At 38.7% G+C, this 19218-nt stretch overlaps 2 protein-coding genes across 9 annotated transcripts in view; both read right to left on the bottom strand.

The window, feature by feature from the left end:
- Positions 1 to 19218, bottom strand: part of LOC311076813 (protocadherin gamma-C5-like) — a gene marked incomplete at its 5' end in the record, with an annotated part of 165391 nt that overhangs the window by 143038 nt on the left and 3135 nt on the right. For 2 of the 8 annotated variants that reach the window (XM_084105249.1, XM_084105266.1), the window contains one exon: positions 134 to 2554. The exons of 1 other annotated variant lie outside the window; for it this stretch is intronic. In XM_084105249.1, coding sequence (XP_083961375.1) covers positions 134 to 2554 — 2421 coding nt within the window. Of the gene's footprint in view, positions 1 to 133; positions 2555 to 8308; positions 10751 to 11903; positions 14333 to 16450; positions 18953 to 19218 lie in introns of those variants that run through there. 5 more of the 8 variants (XM_084105251.1, XM_084105269.1, XM_084105271.1 and 2 more) reach the window with 5 other exon arrangements.
- Positions 3090 to 5979, bottom strand: LOC311076578 (protocadherin gamma-A12-like; the record flags this gene model as incomplete). The annotated part of the gene is made up of 2 exons (XM_084104918.1): positions 3624 to 5979; positions 3090 to 3107 (listed from the first exon to the last, which is right to left on the bottom strand). The coding sequence occupies exons 1-2, from the start codon at positions 5880 to 5882 to the stop codon at positions 3090 to 3092; spliced, it is 2277 nt and encodes a 758-aa protein (XP_083961044.1). The 5' UTR covers positions 5883 to 5979.

Here is a 19218-nt window from a genome sequence, read left to right as displayed (position 1 = left end):
TCTTTAAATTGGAGCCCCTTTAATGAAGTAAATGATATTATTAATGATAATAACATTTTAAAATGTATAATCAGCGGAGACACCACAAAATGCAAAAATAAAAAGGAGTCCAGAGGAGTTAAGCCTCTCTTACCTCATCATCAATTCCTGTAACATCTAGTGTTATCATGCTCGAGCCAAACTCAATATTGTCTTCATTTTTTAGAGTCCCACCAAAAGGAAGTGTGTTTTCATTATACGATGTCACAAACTTGAAGTCACTTGTGCGCGAGCCTGTGGTTAGATACGCGTCATAATTGTAAGAGCTGCGGAGAGTTCCTGCTCCATCCACCTCTGCATAGTTGGGAGGCAGATAGGCGCTGGGAACAGCAACTGCTCCATCAAACAACAGTCTGGGCTTTCTCCTGTGACAAAACTTCACTGCCAAGATCAGTATGATGAACGTCAGGAAGAAGGTGCACACAGAAACTAATGCAATGATCAAGTATGACGTTACTTTAGAGTTACTGTCCTCATAAGTCATATCTTTAAGTTCAGGAACTTCAGAAAGGTTGTCAGAAATTAGTAAATTCACAGCACAGGTTGTAGACAGAGAGGGCTGCCCGTTATCCTTCACTGAAATAACAAGGTTCTGCTTCATATTGTCAGATTCAGAAATTTCTCGTTGTGTTTTTATCTCTCCATTATGGAGACCAATGGAGAAAAGTCCTGGATCAGTAGATTTCAAGATCTGATAGGACAGCCATGCGTTCTGTCCAGAGTCAGCATCTACAGCGATCACCTTGGAGACCAGAGAGCCTGAGAGAGCCTGAATGGTCGCTTTAGGGACCATTTCAGTCATTAAAGACTTGCCATCTGGAACAGGGTATAATATCTGTGGAGAGTTATCATTCTCATCTGTTATGAAGACTTTCACAGTCACGTTACTGCTGAGTGGAGGAGAACCATTGTCTCTGGCAACAACTTTGACACTGAAGTTTCTGAACTGCTCATAGTCAAATGATCTTACAGCATGAATCACCCCTGTATCTCCATTAACAGACAGAAATGAGGACACTGGGACCCCATTGACTTCACTGGGTACCAGAGAGTACAGTACAGTCCCGTTCTGTCTCCAGTCTGGGTCATTTGCACTGACAGAACAAACAGAAGTGCCTGGTTTGTTATTTTCACTTATATAAGCACTGTATGTCTGCTGCTCAAACACAGGAGGATTGTCATTCACATCTGAGACAAATAAATGAATTGTCATGGATGTGGATAATGGTGGAGATCCTCCATCTGTGGCTGTGATGGTAATGTTGTAATCAGATTCTTTCTCTCGGTCTAGAGCTTTTGTAGTTACTAGAGAGAAATAGTTTTTAACAGATGGGTTCAGTTTGAAAGGAACATTTTGCTGAACAGAGCAACGAATCTGCCGGTTTTCTCCTGAGTCTTTGTCTTGAACATTAATGATTCCCACTTCAGTACCTGGATCAGAGTTTTCAGGTATCGGGTTATTCAAAGATTTAAGGATGATTCTAGGTGGATTATCATTAACATCAGTTATATCTATGATAACTTTAGTAGTTGATGCCAATCCAGATGCATCTTTGGCCTGAATTCCAACTTCATAGTTCCTTTCATTTTCATAATCAATTTCTCCAATCACCACAATTTGTCCTGTTATTTTATCAATAGAAAACAATTTTGCAGTTTTATCTGAAATTCTGCTGAAGTCATACATCACTTCCCCATTTGGACCTTCATCAGCATCAGTGGCGCTCACTCTGATTATTTCTGTTCCTGAAGGAGTATTTTCAGCCAAAGTGACCTTATAAACAGGCTGACTAAATACTGGGACATTATCATTGGCATCTAGAATAGTGATGTGTATGACAGCAGTGCCAGATCTCTGCGGTGAACCACCATCAGTGGCTGTGAGGATCATATCTATCTCCTTCTGCTGTTCACGATCCAGCTCCTTTTCCAACACGAGTTCTGCGTATTTCCCTCCATCTGCACTATCATGAACATTCAAAACAAAATGTTTGTTTCTCTCCAGTGAGTAGCTATTGACTGCGTTAAGTCCAATATCTGAGTCATGCGCTTCATCCAAACGGAATCGCTGGCCTTTGTCTGCTGACTCGGTGATTTCAAAATTAATACGCTCATTTGGAAATTGTGGCACGTTGTCATTTATATCCTGAATTTGCAGAATTATTCGGTGCACTTCAAGAGGGTTTTCCAGGACGAGCTCATAACTGAGAATGCAAGACATTCGTGAACCACAAAGCTCTTCTCGGTCTATTGTCTCTGCCACGATTAAATCACCAGTATTCAAATTAATATCACAATACCGTTTGCTGCTGTCCTCCGTGTCTATCCGAGCTTTACGAGAAAGTAATTGTTTCACATCCATCCTGAGATCCTTAGCTATATTTCCAATAACATACTGGCGCTTCGTTTCTTCCGGAATATTGTAGCTCAGATCTGCACAGACGAGTTTCAGAGGAAACAGAGGGAAAGCCACGAAAAACGCAAAGAAAGGAACTGAAAATAATCTGTATTCCATTTTTGAAGGTTTGATGTTGCACCTGCCCAAAAGTAATTAATTTTTGATGGATGATTCTATCGGCGTCGACAGACTGTTACTCCATTTCGTGAGGCGTTTATTCTACCAGACAGAGCTCACACTGCATACATTAAGTGTGGGAGGAGAGACGCATCAGTCTGCACTCTTGGTGAATAGCGACATTGTGAGCATTTTTCTGTTAATTGCATCTTTCATGTATGAAATTACAACAGGGATCAAGCAAGTGAAATACTAGTGTTTTTCATCGCGTATTATTGTAATCATTTACATAAATATATAGGCAATATATTGGAAATTAACTAAAAAACGTCTCGCATTCAGAGGAAAAAGTAAACAGACAGTGTTGTCGCTGTCCAGACTCGAAGTGCTGAAACTGTTTTTTTTATTTTATTCACAGCTTCAACCAAACTTCTGTAGTAGGTTTAAACCCATGTAGGATACACTGTACTATTGGCCTCGCAATGATAAATGTTCAAACACGTTTAGACTATCTACGCTAAAACTTACCAAAGAACTAAGCTTGGTTTTTAAGCTAAAACAAAAAAACAGAAAACAAAGCAACAAAACTTAAATCTAGCAGAGACCAAATACACAAGTTTACTAGCCAATGCCATGCTATTTTTTTCTAATCAAAACAGACCGCAATTCACATTAATAAAATATAATAGGAAAACAAATAATACAGATCTTTTTCTTTAAAAACAGACCATTTTTTCGGAACTGATGAATGCAGTCTTCAAATATTGGTAAAGGTGTGCAGGAAGTATATAAATTTATGAGATCAGAAATTCGCGACCTACATGATTTAAAGTATTTTAAAATAGCCTTCATTATTAAAAGAAAGACGATAGTAGTTAGAGATGATAGGAGTTGTATATGTAATACAGCGTGAGGTCTAACATGTTTCCCAAAATACTTTTACATTTTTAAACAGGAACCGCCCTAATAAAGTATGTGATATTAATGCAAATATCAATTAAAAATTTCAGCGGAGACAACATAAAATACAAAAATTAAAAAGGGTCGAAAAGAGTGAAGCTGCTCTTACCTCATCTTCAATTCCTGTAACATCTAGTGTTATCATGCTCGAGCCAAACTCAATACTGTGTTCCGTTTTTAGAGTCCCACCAAAAGGAAGCGTGTTTTCATTATACGATCTCACAAACTTGAAGTCACTTGTGCGCGAGCCTGTGGTTAGATACGCGTCATAATTGTAAGAGCTGCGGAGAGTTCCTGCTCCATCCACCTCTGCATAGTTGGGAGGCAGATAGGCGCTGGGAACAGCAACTGCTCCATCAAACAACAGTCTGGGCTTTCTCCTGTGACAAAACTTCACTGCCAAGATCAGTATGATGAACGTGAGGAAGAAGGTGCACACGGAAACTAATGCAATGATCAAATATGACGTTACTTTAGAGTTACTGTCCTCATAAGTCATATCTTTAAGTTCAGGAACTTCAGAAAGGTTGTCAGAAATCAGTAAATTCACAGCACAGGTTGTAGACAGAGAGGGCTGCCCGTTATCCTTCACTGAAATAACAAGGTTCTGTTTCATACTGTCAGATTCAGAAATGTCTCGTTGTGTTTTGATCTCTCCACTATGGAGACCAATGGAGAAAAGTCCCGGATCAGTAGATTTCAAGATCTGATAGGACAGCCATGCGTTCTGTCCAGAGTCAGCATCTACAGCGATCACCTTGGAGACCAGAGAGCCTGAGAGAGTCGCTTTAGGGACCATTTCAGTCATTAAAGACTTGCCATCTGGAACAGGGTATAATATCTGTGGAGAGTTATCATTCTCATCTGTTATGAAGACTTTCACAGTCAAGTTACTGCTGAGTGGAGGAGAACCATTGTCTCTGGCAACAACTTTGACACTGAAGTTTCTGAACTGCTCATAGTCAAATGATCTTACAGCATGAATCACCCCTGTATCTCCATTAACAGACAGAAATGAGGACACTGGGACCCCATTGACTTCACTGGGTACCAGAGAGTACAGTACAGTCCCGTTCTGTCTCCAGTCTGGGTCATTTGCACTGACAGAACAAACAGAAGTGCCTGGTTTGTTATTTTCACTTACATAAGCACTGTATGTCTGCTGCTCAAATACAGGAGGATTGTCATTCACATCTGAGACAAATAAATGAATTGTCATGGATGTGGATAATGGTGGAGATCCTCCATCTGTGGCTGTGATGGTAATGTTGTAATCAGATTCTTTCTCTCGGTCTAGAGCTTTTGTAGTTACTAGAGAGAAATAGTTTTTAACAGATGGGTTCAGTTTGAAAGGAACATTTTGCTGAACAGAGCAACGAATCTGCCGGTTTTCTCCTGAGTCTTTGTCTTGAACATTAATGATTCCCACTTCAGTACCTGGATCAGAGTTTTCAGGTATCGGGTTATTCAAAGATTTAAGGATGATTCTAGGTGGATTATCATTAACATCAGTTATATCTATGATAACTTTAGCAGTTGATGCCAGTCCAGATGCATCTTGAGCATGAATTCCCATTTCATAGTTTCTTTCACTTTCGTAATCAATCTCTCCAGTAACTACAATTTGTCCAGTTATCTTATCAATAGAAAATAATTTTGCATTCTTATCTGACAATCTGCTGAATTCATACGTCACTTCCCCGTTTGGACCCTCATCAGCATCAGTGGCGCTCACTCTGATTATTTCTGTTCCTGAAGGAGTATTTTCAGCCAGAGTGGCCTTATAAACAGGCTGACTAAATACTGGGACATTATCATTGGCATCTAGAACAGTGATGTGTATGACAGCAGTGCCAGATCTCTGCGGTGAACCACCATCAGTGGCTGTGAGGATCATATCTATCTCCTTCTGCTGTTCACGATCCAGCTCCTTTTCCAACACGAGTTCTGCGTATTTCCCTCCATCTGCAGTATCATGAATATCCAAAACAAAATGTGTGTTTCTCTCCAGTGAATATCTATTGACCGCGTTATGTCCAATATCTGAGTCATGAGCCTCATGCAAACGGAATCGCTGGCCTTTAACTGCTGATTCTCTAATTTCAAAATTAAAACGGTCATTTGGAAATTGTGGCGCATTGTCATTTATATCCTGAATGTGCAGAATTATTCGGTGCACTTCAAGAGGGTTTTCCAGGACGATCTCATAACTGAGAATGCAGGACATTCGAGATCCACAAAGCTCCTCTCGGTCTATTGTCTCTGCCACGATTAAATCACCAGTATTCAAATTAATATCACAATACCGTTTGCTGCTGTCCTCCGTGTCTATCCGAGCTTTACGAGAAAGTAACTGTTTGACTTCCATCCTGAGATCCTTAGCTATATTTCCAATCACATGCTGGCGCTTCGTTTCTTCCGGAATATTGTAGCTCAGATCTGCACAGACGATTCTCACTGGAAACAGAAGGAGAGCAACGAAAAACGCAAAGAAAGGAACTGAAAATAATCTGTATTCCATTTGTGAAGGTTTGATGTTGCACCTGCCCAAAAGTAATTAATCTTTGACGGATGATATTCTAATAATTCTCTCGGCGTCGACGGATTGTTACTCCATTTCGTGAGGCGTTTATTCTACCAGACAGAGCTCACACTGCATACATTAAGTGTGGGAGGAGAGGCGCATCAGTCTGCACTCTTGGTGAATAGCGACACTGTGAGCATTTTTCTGTTAATTGCATGATGCATCTTTCATGTATGAAATTACAACAGGGATCAAACAAGTAGTGTTTTTCATCGCGTATTATTGTAAAATAATCATTTACATAAATATATAGGCAATATATTGGAAATTAACTAAAAAAGGTCTCGCATTCAGAGGAAAAAGTAAACAGACAGTGTTGTCGCTGTCCAGACTCGAAGTGCTGAAACTGTTTTTTTATTTTTTATTATTATTATTATTTATTCACAGCTTCAACCAAACTTCTGTAGTAGGTTTAAACGCACATGTAGGATACACGTACTACTGGCCTCACAATGATAAATGTTCAAACACTTTTAGACTATCTACGCTAAAACTTACCAAAGAACTAAGCTTGGTTTTTTAGCTAAAAATAAAAAAGAAAAAAAGAAAAAGAAAAAAAGAAAACAAAGCAACAAAACTTAAATCTAGCAGAGACCAAATACACAAGTTTACTAGCCAATGCCATGCTATTTTTTTCTAATCAAAACAGACCGCAATTCACATTAATAAAATATAATAGGAAAACAAATAATACAGATCTTTTTCTTTAAAAACACACCTTTTTTTCGGAACTGATGAATGCAGCCTTCAAATATTGGTAAAGGTGTGCAAGAAGTATATAAATTTATGAGTTCAGAAATTCGCGACCTACATGATTTAAAGATGACGCGTAATTTTCCAATTCATCCAATTTTGCATGATTGGATGACGCGTAATTTTCTTTTATTAAATCCAGACAAGACAGAGGTAATACTTATCGGTTCAAAAAACCGCCCACAAAACCTCTCACAATACAATTTTAACATCGTAGGATGTCCTGTTACTTTATCCTCTACAGTAAAAGACCTGGGTGTTATACTCGATTGCAACCTGTCTTTTGAAAATCATATTTCATATGTTACAAGAACAGCCTTTTTCCACCTTAGAAACATTGCTAAGCTACGTAATATGCTATCAGTTTCCGATGCATAAAAGTTAGTTCATGCATTCATGACCTCGAGACTAGATTACTGTAATGCTTTGTTGGCCGGTTGTCCTGCATCCTCAATAAACAAGCTACAGTTAGTCCAAAATGCAGCCGCTAGAGTTCTTACTAGATCAAGAAAATATGATCATATAACACCGATTTTATCATCACTGCATTGGTTACCTATAAAGTTCCGTATCAATTACAAGGTATTGCTACTGACTTATAAAGCCCTAAACGGCTTAGCTCCAGTCTATTTAACAGATCTTCTATCGTCCTATAATCCATCGCGCTCTTTAAGATCACTAAATTCGAGGCTTTTGGTCATACCTAGGATATCCAGATCCACCAAAGGAGGGAGAGCATTTTCACATTTAGCTCCGAAACTCTGGAATAGCCTTCCTGATACTGTTCGTTGCTCAGACTCGCTCTCCCAGTTTAAAACTAGATTAAAGACGCATCTCTTCAGCCAGGCATTCATATAACATTTTAAATCTTACTGTTCAAACTACAATCTGGCCTCTAGTTCATAAATGCCAGAGGAGAACTGGCCCCGACTGAGCCTGGGTTCTCCCAAGGTTTTTTTTCTCCATTGGGTCACCTGATGGAGTTTTAGGACACCATTAGGTCACTTGATGGAGTTTTCGGTTCCTTGCCACTGTTGCCTTTGGCTTGCTCAGTTGGGGATATTTTGGGGATATTAATTTAATTTTATCAATCAATAAATTTACACTAGAAACAACCCTGTTGTGTTATTTTGGTTTAATGCTGTGAAGCTGCTTTGATGCAATCTGTATTGTGAAAAGCGCTATATAAATACACTTGACTTGACTTGACTTAAAGTATTTTAAAATAGCCTTCATTATTAAAAGAAGAAAGACGATAGTAGTTAGAGATGATAGGAGTTTTATATGTAATACAGCGTGAGGTCTAACATGTTTCCCAAAATACTTTTACATTTTTAAACAGGAACCGCCCTAATAAAGTATGTGATATTAATGCAAATAATCAATTAAAAATTTCAGCGGAGACAACATAAAATACAAAAATTAAAAAGGGTCGAAAAGAGTGAAGCTGCTCTTACCTCATCTTCAATTCCTATAACATCTAGTGTTATCATGCTCGAGCCAAACTCAATACTGTGTTCCTTTTTTAGAGTACCACCAGCAGGAAGTGTGTTTTCATTATAAGATCTCACAAACTTGAAGTCACTTGTGCGCGAGCCTGTGGTTAGATACGCGTCATAATTGTAAGTGCTGCGGAGAGTTCCTGCTCCATCCACCTCTGCATAGTTGGGAGGCAGATAGGCGCTGGGAACAGCAACTGCTCCATCAAACAACAGTCTGGGCTTTCTCCTGTGACAAAACTTCACTGCCAAGATCAGTATGATGAACGTCAGGAAGAAGGTGCACACGGAAACTAATGCAATGATCAAGTATGACGTTACTTTAGAGTTACTGTCCTCATAAGTCATATCTTTAAGTTCAGGAACTTCAGAAAGGTTGTCAGAAATCAGTAAATTCACAGCACAGGTTGTAGACAGAGAGGGCTGCCCGTTATCCTTCACTGAAATAACAAGGTTCTGCTTCATATTGTCAGATTCAGAAATGTCTCGTTGTGTTTTGATCTCTCCACTATGGAGACCAATGGAGAAAAGTCCCGGATCAGTAGATTTCAAGATCTGATAGGACAGCCATGCGTTCTGTCCAGAGTCAGCATCTACAGCGATCACCTTGGAGACCAGAGAGCCTGAGAGAGTCGCTTTAGGGACCATTTCAGTCATTATAGACTTTCCATCTGGAACAGGGTATAATATCTGTGGAGAGTTATCATTCTCATCTGTCATGAAGACTTTCACAGTCACGTTACTGCTGAGTGGAGGAGAACCATTGTCTCTGGCAACAACTTTGACACTGAAGTTTCTGAACTGCTCATAGTCAAATGATCTTACAGCATGAATCACCCCTGTATCTCCATTAACAGACAGAAATGAGGACACTGGGACCCCATTGACTTCACTGGGTACCAGAGAGTACAGTACAGTCCCGTTCTGTCTCCAGTCTGGGTCATTTGCACTGACAGAACAAACAGAAGTGCCTGGTTTGTTATTTTCACTTACATAAGCACTGTATGTCTGCTGCTCAAACACAGGAGGATTGTCATTCACATCTGAGACAAATAAATGAATTGTCATGGATGTGGATAATGGTGGAGATCCTCCATCTGTGGCTGTGATGGTAATGTTGTAATCAGATTCTTTCTCTCGGTCTAGAGCTTTTGTAGTTACTAGAGAGAAATAGTTTTTAACAGATGGGTTCAGTTTGAAAGGAACATTTTGCTGAACAGAGCAACGAATCTGCCGGTTTTCTCCTGAGTCTTTGTCTTGAACATTAATGATTCCCACTTCAGTACCTGGATCAGAGTTTTCAGGTATCGGGTTATTCAAAGATTTAAGGATGATTCTAGGTGGATTATCATTAACATCAGTTATATCTATGATAACTTTAGCAGTTGATGCCAATCCAGATGCATCTTTGGCCTGAATTCCCATTTCATACTTTTTGTCTTTTTCAAAATCAATTTCTCCAACCACAATAATTTGCCCAATTATCTTATCAATAGAAAATATTTTTGCAACTTTGTCTGAAATTCTGCTGAATTCATACGTCACTTCCCCGTTTGGACCTTCATCAGCATCAGTGGCGCTCACTCTGATTATTTCTGTTCCTGAAGGAGTATTTTCAGCCAGAGTGACCTTATAAACAGGCTGACTAAATACTGGGACATTATCATTGGCATCTAGAACAGTGATGTGTATGACAGCAGTGCCAGATCTCTGCGGTGAACCACCATCAGTGGCTGTGAGGATCATATCTATCTCCTTCTGCTGTTCACGATCCAGCTCCTTTTCCAACACGAGTTCTGCATATTTCCCTCCATCTGCACTATCATGAACATTCAAAACAAAATGTTTGTTTCTCTCCAGTGAATAGCTATTGACTGCGTTGTGCTCGATATCTGAATCAAGCGCCTCATCCAAACGGAATCGCTGGCCTTTGTCTGCAGATTCGGTGATTTCAAAATTAATACGCTCATTTGAAAATCGTGGCGCATTGTCATTTATATCCTGAATTTGCAGAATTACACGGTGAACTTCAAGAGGGTTTTCCAGTACGAGCTCATAACTGAGAATGCAGGGAATTTGAGATCCACAAAGCTCCTCTCGGTCTATTGTCTCTGCCACGATTAAATCACCAGTATTCAAATTAATATCACAATACCGTTTGCTGCTGTCCTCCGTGTCTATCCGAGCTTTACGAGAAAGTAATTGTTTCACATCCATCCTGAGATCCTTAGCTATATTTCCAATCACATGCTGGCGCTTCGTTTCTTCCGGAATATTGTAGCTCAGATCTGCACAGACGAGTTTCAGAGGAAATAGAAGGAGAGCCACGATCCACGCAAAGAAAGGAAATGAAAATAACCTGCATTCCATTTTTGAAGGTTTGATGTCGCACCTGCACAAAAGTAAAAAATCTTTGACGGATGATTCGATTGGCGTCGACGGACTGTTACTCCATTTTGTGCGGCGTTTATTCTACCAGACAGAGCTCATACTGCATACATTAAGTGTGGGAGGAGAGACGCATCAGTCTGCACTCTTGGTGAATAGCGACACTGTGAGCATTTTTTTGTTCACTGCATCTTTCATGTATTTAATGAAATGACAACAGTGAATAGGCAAATTAAGTCTCATGTTTGTCAACGCGTCTTTTTGTAAAATAATAATTTACATGCATCTATATATTAGAAAGGAACTAAAAATGTCACGCATTCGGAGATAAACAACAGACAGTTATGTCGCTGTCCGTGCGTGTGGTGCTGAAACCTGATGACCTCAAAGAAATTGGACAAGAAAGCACGTGTAACTTTGCAGTCATATTAAACAAACGCGTAGATCCGTTTTTAAAAGAAAAGAGAGGCTAATCCTTTTATTCACCGCTTCAAACTTACTCAGTTCTTTAGTAAGATTTAACATAGATGTAAATTGTACTATCAGCCTCAAAGTAAAATATTCAAACACTTGTAGACTATCTACGTTTTTAAAAATAAACAAATATTTTTAGAGTAGAACAACAAAACAATATCGTAACAAACTGTTAAATCTGGCAGAGATCAAATACACAACTTTACTAGCCAATGTCATATTATTTTTTTCTGAACTTTCAAGACCACATACCCATTAACAAAATATAATAGTAAAACAAAAACAATATACAGAGAAATTCCTCAAAAACAGACTTTTGTTTTTGTGTCCAGATTTGATGAATTCAGCGTTCAAGTACTGTAAAAGGTATGTAGGATGACATTTGTAGGAAGACATTTGTGAGATCCGAAATTCGTGCCCTATATAATTTGGACCATTTCAATTGTTTTCATCAGCAGTGGCAAGAGCATTTGATAGATATGATAATGTGAAATAACATAAAACAAGAAAGATGATAGTTATTGTATACATATGTAATGCAGCATGAGGATCTAATAAATTACCATCCAAGTACTTTCTTTAAACTGGAACCGCTTTAATATAGTAGGTGATATTATTTACCCAAATGTATAATCAACGGAGACACCATGAATTGTAATATTAGAGTCCAGAGGAGTTAAGCCTCTCTTACCTCATCTTCAATTCCTGTAACATCTAGTGTTATCATGCTCGAGCCAAACTGAATATTGTCTTCATTTTTCAGAGTCCCACCAGCAGGAAGTGTGTTTTCATTATATGATCTCACAAACTTGAAGTCACTTGTGCGCGAGCCTGTGGTTAGATACGCGTCATAATTGTAAGAGCTGCGGAGAGTTCCTGCTCCATCCACCTCTGCATAGTTGGGAGGCAGATAGGCGCTGGGAACAGCAACTGCTCCATCAAACAACAGTCTGGGCTTTCTCCTGTGACAAAACTTCACTGCCAAGATCAGTATGATGAACGTCAGGAAGAAGGTGCACACGGAAACTAATGCAATGATCAAGTATGACGTTACTTTAGAGTTACTGTCCTCATAAGTCATATCTTTAAGTTCAGGAACTTCAGAAAGGTTGTCAGAAATCAATAAATTCACAGCACAGGTTGTAGACAGAGAGGGCTGCCCGTTATCCTTCACTGAAATAACAAGGTTCTGCTTCATACTGTCAGATTCAGAAATGTCTCGTTGTGTTTTGATCTCTCCACTATGGAGACCAATGGAGAAAAGTCCCGGATCAGTAGATTTCAAGATCTGATAGGACAGCCATGCGTTCTGTCCAGAGTCAGCATCTACAGCGATCACCTTGGAGACCAGAGAGCCTGAGAGAGTCGCTTTAGGGACCATTTCAGTCATTAAAGACTTTCCATCTGGAACAGGGTATAATATCTGTGGAGAGTTATCATTCTCATCTGTTATGAAGACTTTCACAGTCACGTTACTGCTGAGTGGAGGAGAACCATTGTCTCTGGCAACGACTTTGACACTGAAGTTTCTGAACTGCTCATAGTCAAATGATCTTACAGCATGAATCACCCCTGTATCTCCATTAACAGACAGAAATGAGGACACTGGGACCCCATTGACTTCACTGGGTACCAGAGAGTACAGTACAGTCCCGTTCTGTCTCCAGTCTGGGTCATTTGCACTGACAGAACAAACAGAAGTGCCTGGTTTGTTATTTTCACTTACGTAAGCACTGTATGTCTGCTGCTCAAACACAGGAGGATTGTCATTCACATCTGAGACAAATAAATGAATTGTCATGGATGTGGATAATGGTGGAGATCCTCCATCTGTGGCTGTGATGGTAATGTTGTAATCAGATTCTTTCTCTCGGTCTAGAGCTTTTGTAGTTACTAGAGAGAAATAGTTTTTAACAGATGGGTTCAGTTTGAAAGGAACATTTTGCTGAACAGAGCAACGAATCTGCCGGTTTTCTCCTGAGTCTTTGTCTTGAACATTAATGATTCCCACTTCAGTACCTGGATCAGAGTTTTCAGGTATCGGGTTATTCAAAGATTTAAGGATGATTCTAGGTGGATTATCATTAACATCAGTTATATCTATGATAACTTTAGCAGTCGATGACAACCCAAATGTGTCTTGGGCATGAATTCCCATTTCATAGTTTTTTTCATTTTCATAATCAATTTCTCCAATCATTACAATTTGTCCTGTTGTTTTATCAATAGAAAATAATTGTACAGCTTTATCTGAAATTCTGCTGAAGTCATATGTCACTTCCCCGTTTGGACCTTCATCAGCATCAGTGGCGCTCACTCTGATTATTTCTGTTCCTGAAGGAGTATTTTCAGCCAAAGTGACCTTATAAACAGGCTGACTAAATACTGGGACATTATCATTGGCATCTAGAACAGTGATGTGTATGACAGCAGTGCCAGATCTCTGCGGTGAACCACCATCAGTGGTTGTGAGGATCATATCTATCTCCTTCTGCTGTTCACGATCCAGCTCCTTTTCCAACACGAGTTCTGCGTATTTCCCTCCATCTGCACTATCATGAACAGTTAAAACAAAATGCTTGTTTCTCTCCAGTGAATATCCATTGACCGCGTTATGACCAATATCTGAGTCATGAGCCTCATGCAAACGGAATCGCTGGCCTTTAACTGCTGATTCGGTGATTTCAAAATTAATACGCTCATTTGGAAATCGTGGCGCATTGTCATTTATATCCTGAATTTGCAAAATTATACGGTGCACTTCAAGAGGGTTTTCCAGTACGAGCTCATAACTGAGAATGCAGGACATTCGAGAACCACAAAGCTCTTCTCGGTCTATTGTCTCTGCCACGATTAAATCACCAGTATTCAAATTAATATCACAATACCGTTTGCTGCTGTCCTCCGTGTCTATCCGAGCTTTACGAGCAGATAATTGTTTTAAATCCATCCTGAGATCCTTGGCTATATTTCCAATCACATGCTGGCGCTTCGTTTCTTCCGGAATATTGTAGCTCAGATCTGCACAGACGAGTTTCAGAGGAAACAGAGAGAGAGCGACGAAAAACGCAAAGAAAGGAACTGAAAATAATCTGTATTCCATTTTATTTTTATATATATATTTGCTGTTTCACCTGGTCATAAATAATCTTTGACGGATGATATTCTAATAATTCTCTCGGCATCGACGGACTGTTACTCCATTTCGTGAGGCGTTTATGCTACCAGACAGAGCTCATACTGTATACATTAAGTGTGGGAGGAGAGACGCATCAGTCTGCACTCTTGGTGAATAGCGACACTGTGAGTATTTTTTGTTTATTGCATCATTTGAGTATTTAATGAAAATTCTTAAGACATCAACTAAGTTAAAGTTTGAGTTATTTCAAAGCTTGTTATTGTGAAATAATTATTTACTTAGGAATAAATTATTTTGGAAAGTAACTGAAAAAGGTCACGTCTTCGGTAACACTTTAGAATACTGTTCCTTCATTAATGAATAATTACACAGGAACAAACAAGTAACGCATTATTAACATTCTAGTAACTACTATTAACTAACAAGAAACTCTAATTAACGAATTAGTAAGTAATCGCGCTCAGACGAATGTAGAAGTTCATTATTAGCTAATCAATAACTACTATTTTTTTCATACCTCCCAGAGAACTACTATCTACAGGTTCATAATTAACATGAATAATGCATAATTTATAATAAAAGGTAATGGTAACCCACTAGTAATGACTCAAGTATTACTACATCATTCAAAAGGAACTACTAATTATTTGGATCAGTATTCTAAAGTGAAAAACATGATAACTACCTAATATTGACTGAAGTCATTGTAAGCTTTTGAGATTTTTGTAAGCTTTTGAATAGTAATTCCTTCCAATGGATTTAGTAACACTTTAGTCATTACTAATGTGTTCCCATAATCTTCACTTTAGAATACTGATCCAAATAATTAGTAGTTCCTTTAGAAATATGTAGTAACACTTGAGTCATTACTATCCAAAACCTTACAAAAGCCTTAAAAGCTTACAATGACTTCAGTCAATATTAGGTATTTATCATGTTTTTCACTTTAGAATACTGATCCAAATTATTTGTAGTTCCTTTAGAAGGATGTAGTAACACTTGATTAATTACTAATGAGTTACCATTACCTTATTATATATTATGCATTATTAATATTAATTATGAACCTGTATATAGTAATTCTTAGTAGTCTTCAGTGAGGTATGAAAAATAGTAGTTAGGCCTACTGATTAGCTAATAGTGAACTACCACATTCGACTGAACGCTATGACTTACTAATTCGTTAATCAGAGTTTCTTGTTAGTTAATAGTAGTTACTACAATGTTAATAGTGCATTACTCATTTGTTCATGTGTAGTTATTCATTAATGAAGGAACAGTATTCTAAAGTGTTACCACGTCTTCAGTGCACCAGTACAACACTGAACTGGCGCTGTCCCAAAGTGTGGTGCTGAAACCAAAGAACCTCACAGACATATTAGGTAAGAACATACTGAAGTAATTCTGAATTCAATATTACATAAAAGAGATAATCTTTTTTTTTTAAATAAGGGAAGAAATGTCTTTTTATTAATTATTTTAATTAAACGTAGTTCTTTAGTACATTATAACTAACATGCTTTAAAGAAAATTATATAAACCGGCTCACAAAAAGTTAGATATAAGGGAGTTTAAATGCACAACCCTAATACTGGTTAAGAAAAGTATTGGATAATATGACATTAAATATTAAAGACTGAAATGGCTCATTAAAAAAGATTAAGAAAAATAAATAGGCAGAGTATAACCTCAAAAAATAAAACAATGTATCTTGTCAAAAATGTATCAGTGCAACGTTACATTCTGTCATTCAGACACTGATAACAGTGTGCTGATAATGTACAAAATGATTACACTAAAAACTAATCAAACATTCATTCTGGTCCACTTAAGGAGTTTTTACTATAGGTGTGACAAATTATGTTTTATATTTAGCTTCACATGAAAAGCAATACGTGAAGAGAGCTGATAGTAATGTAATGCAGAAACTTGTAATAAGGTATGAGGTTTTCATAAACAACCACCCAAAAAGTTTAAACAAGAACCGATTTAAAAGGAAGTAGCTGACATACTTAATGTATATATTACTAAAAAATATATAACATAGACACCAGGAAATAGTTATTAAAGTAGATCCAGAGGAGTTAAGCCTCCCTTACCTCATCTTCAATTCCTATAACATCTAGTGTTATCATGCTCGAGCCAAACTGAATATTGTCTTCCTTTTTTAGAGTCCCACCAGCAGGAAGTGTGTTTTCATTATACGATGTCACAAACTTGAAGTCACTTGTGCGCGAGCCTGTGGTTAGATACGCGTCATAATTGTAAGTGCTGCGGAGAGTTCCTGCTCCATCCACCTCTGCATAGTTGGGAGGCAGATAGGCGCTGGGAACAGCAACTGCTCCATCAAACAACAGTCTGGGCTTTCTCCTGTGACAAAACTTCACTGCCAAGATCAGTATGATGAACGTCAGGAAGAAGGTGCACACGGAGACTAATGCAATGATCAAGTATGACGTTACTTTAGAGTTACTGTCCTCATAAGTCATATCTTTAAGTTCAGGAACTTCAGAAAGGTTGTCAGAAATCAGTAAATTCACAGCACAGGTTGTAGACAGAGAGGGCTGCCCGTTATCCTTCACTGAAATAACAAGGTTCTGCTTCATATTGTCAGATTCAGAAATGTCTCGTTGTGTTTTGATCTCTCCACTATGGAGACCAATGGAGAAAAGTCCCGGATCAGTAGATTTCAAGATCTGATAGGACAGCCATGCGTTCTGTCCAGAGTCAGCATCTACAGCGATCACCTTGGAGACCAGAGAGCCTGAGAGAGTCGCTTTAGGGACCATTTCAGTCATTAAAGACTTGCCATCTGGAACAGGGTATAATATCTGTGGAGAGTTATCATTCTCATCTGTTATGAAGACTTTCACAGTCACGTTACTGCTGAGTGGAGGAGAACCATTGTCTCTGGCAACGACTTTGACACTGAAGTTTCTGAACTGCTCATAGTCAAATGATCTTACAGCATGAATCACCCCTGTATCTCCATTAACAGATAGAAATGAGGACACTGGGACCCCATTGACTTCACTGGGTACCAGAGAGTACAGTACAGTCCCGTTCTGTCTCCAGTCTGGGTCATTTGCACTGACAGACCAAACAGAAGTGCCTGGTTTGTTATTTTCACTTATATAAGCACTGTATGTTTGCTGCTCAAATACAGGAGGATTGTCATTCACATCTGAGACAAATAAATGAATTGTCATGGATGTGGATAATGGTGGAGATCCTCCATCTGTGGCTGTGATGGTAATGTTGTAATCAGATTCTTTCTCTCGGTCTAGAGCTTTTGTAGTTACTAGAGAGAAATAGTTTTTAACAGATGGGTTCAGTTTGAAAGGAACATTTTGCTGAACAGAGCAACGAATCTGCCGGTTTTCTCCTGAGTCTTTGTCTTGAACATTAATGATTCCCACTTCAGTACCTGGATCAGCGTTTTCAGGTATCGGGTTATTCAAAGATTTAAGGATTATTCTAGGTGGATTATCATTAACATCAGTTATATCTATGATAACTTTAGCAGTTGATGCCAATCCAGATGCATCTTTGGCTTGAATTCCCATTTCATAAATTTTGTTTTTTTCAAAATCAATTTCTCCAATCACAATAATTTGCCCGGTTGTCTTATCAATAGAAAATATTTGTGCAACTTTTTCTGATATTCTACTGAATTCATACGTCACTTCCCCGTTTGGACCTTCATCAGCATCAGTGGCGCTCACTCTGATTATTTCTGTTCCTGAAGGTGTATTTTCAGCCAGAGTGACCTTATAAACAGGCTGACTAAATACTGGGACATTATCATTGGCATCTAGAACAGTGATGTGTATGACAGCAGTGCCAGATCTCTGCGGTGAACCACCATCAGTGGCAGTGAGGATCATATCTATCTCCTTCTGCTGTTCACGATCCAGCTCCTTTTCCAACACGAGTTCTGCGTATTTCGCTCCATCTGCACTATCATGTATAGTCAATATGAAATTTGTATTTCTCTCCAGTGAATAGCTATTGACTGCGTTGTGCTCGATATCTGAATCATGCGCTTCATCCAAACGGAATCGCTGGCCTTTAACTGCTGATTCTCTAATTTCAAAATTAATACGCTCATTTGGAAATCGTGGCGCATTGTCATTTATATCCTGAATTTTCAGAATTACACGGTGAACTTCAAGGGGGTTTTCCAGGACGAGCTCATAACTGAGAATGCAGGGAATTTGAGATCCACAAATCTCTTCTCGGTCTATTGTCTCTGCCACGATTAAATCAGCAGTATTCAAATTAATATCACAATACCGTTTGCTGCTGTCCTCCGTGTCTATCCGAGCTTTACGAGCAGATAATTGTTTCACATCCATCCTGAGATCCTTGGCTATATTTCCAATCACATTCTGGCGCTTCGTTTCTTCTGGAATATTGTAGCTCAGATCTGCACAGACGAGTTTCAGAGGAAACATAAGGAGAGCCACGAACCACGCAAAAAAAGGAACTGAAAATAATCTGTATTCCATTTTTGAAGATTTGATGTTGCATCTGCACAAAAGTAAAAAAAATCTTTGACGGATGATATTCGCATAATTCTCTCGGCGTCGACGGACTGTTACTCCATTTTGTGCGGCGTTTATTCTACCAGACAGAGCTCACACTGCATACACTAAGTGTGGGAGGAGAGACGCATCAGTCTGCACTCTTGGTGAATAGCGACACTGTGAGTATGTTTCTGTTCATTGCATCTTTCATATATTTAATGAAATGACATTTAAATGTTTTTCAACGCGTATTTTCGTAAAATAATATTTTACATACATCTATAAAGGAACACAAAATGCCTCACATTCAGAGATAAAGTCGCTGTCCGTGGTTGTGG

The sequence above is a fragment of the Abramis brama genome (assembly GCF_963993115.1).
Source record: "Abramis brama genome assembly, chromosome: 25".
NCBI lineage: Eukaryota > Metazoa > Chordata > Actinopteri > Cypriniformes > Leuciscidae > Abramis > Abramis brama.
The sequence above is the reverse complement of the archived record's forward strand: the minus strand, read 5'-3'. Positions and strand labels throughout refer to the sequence as shown.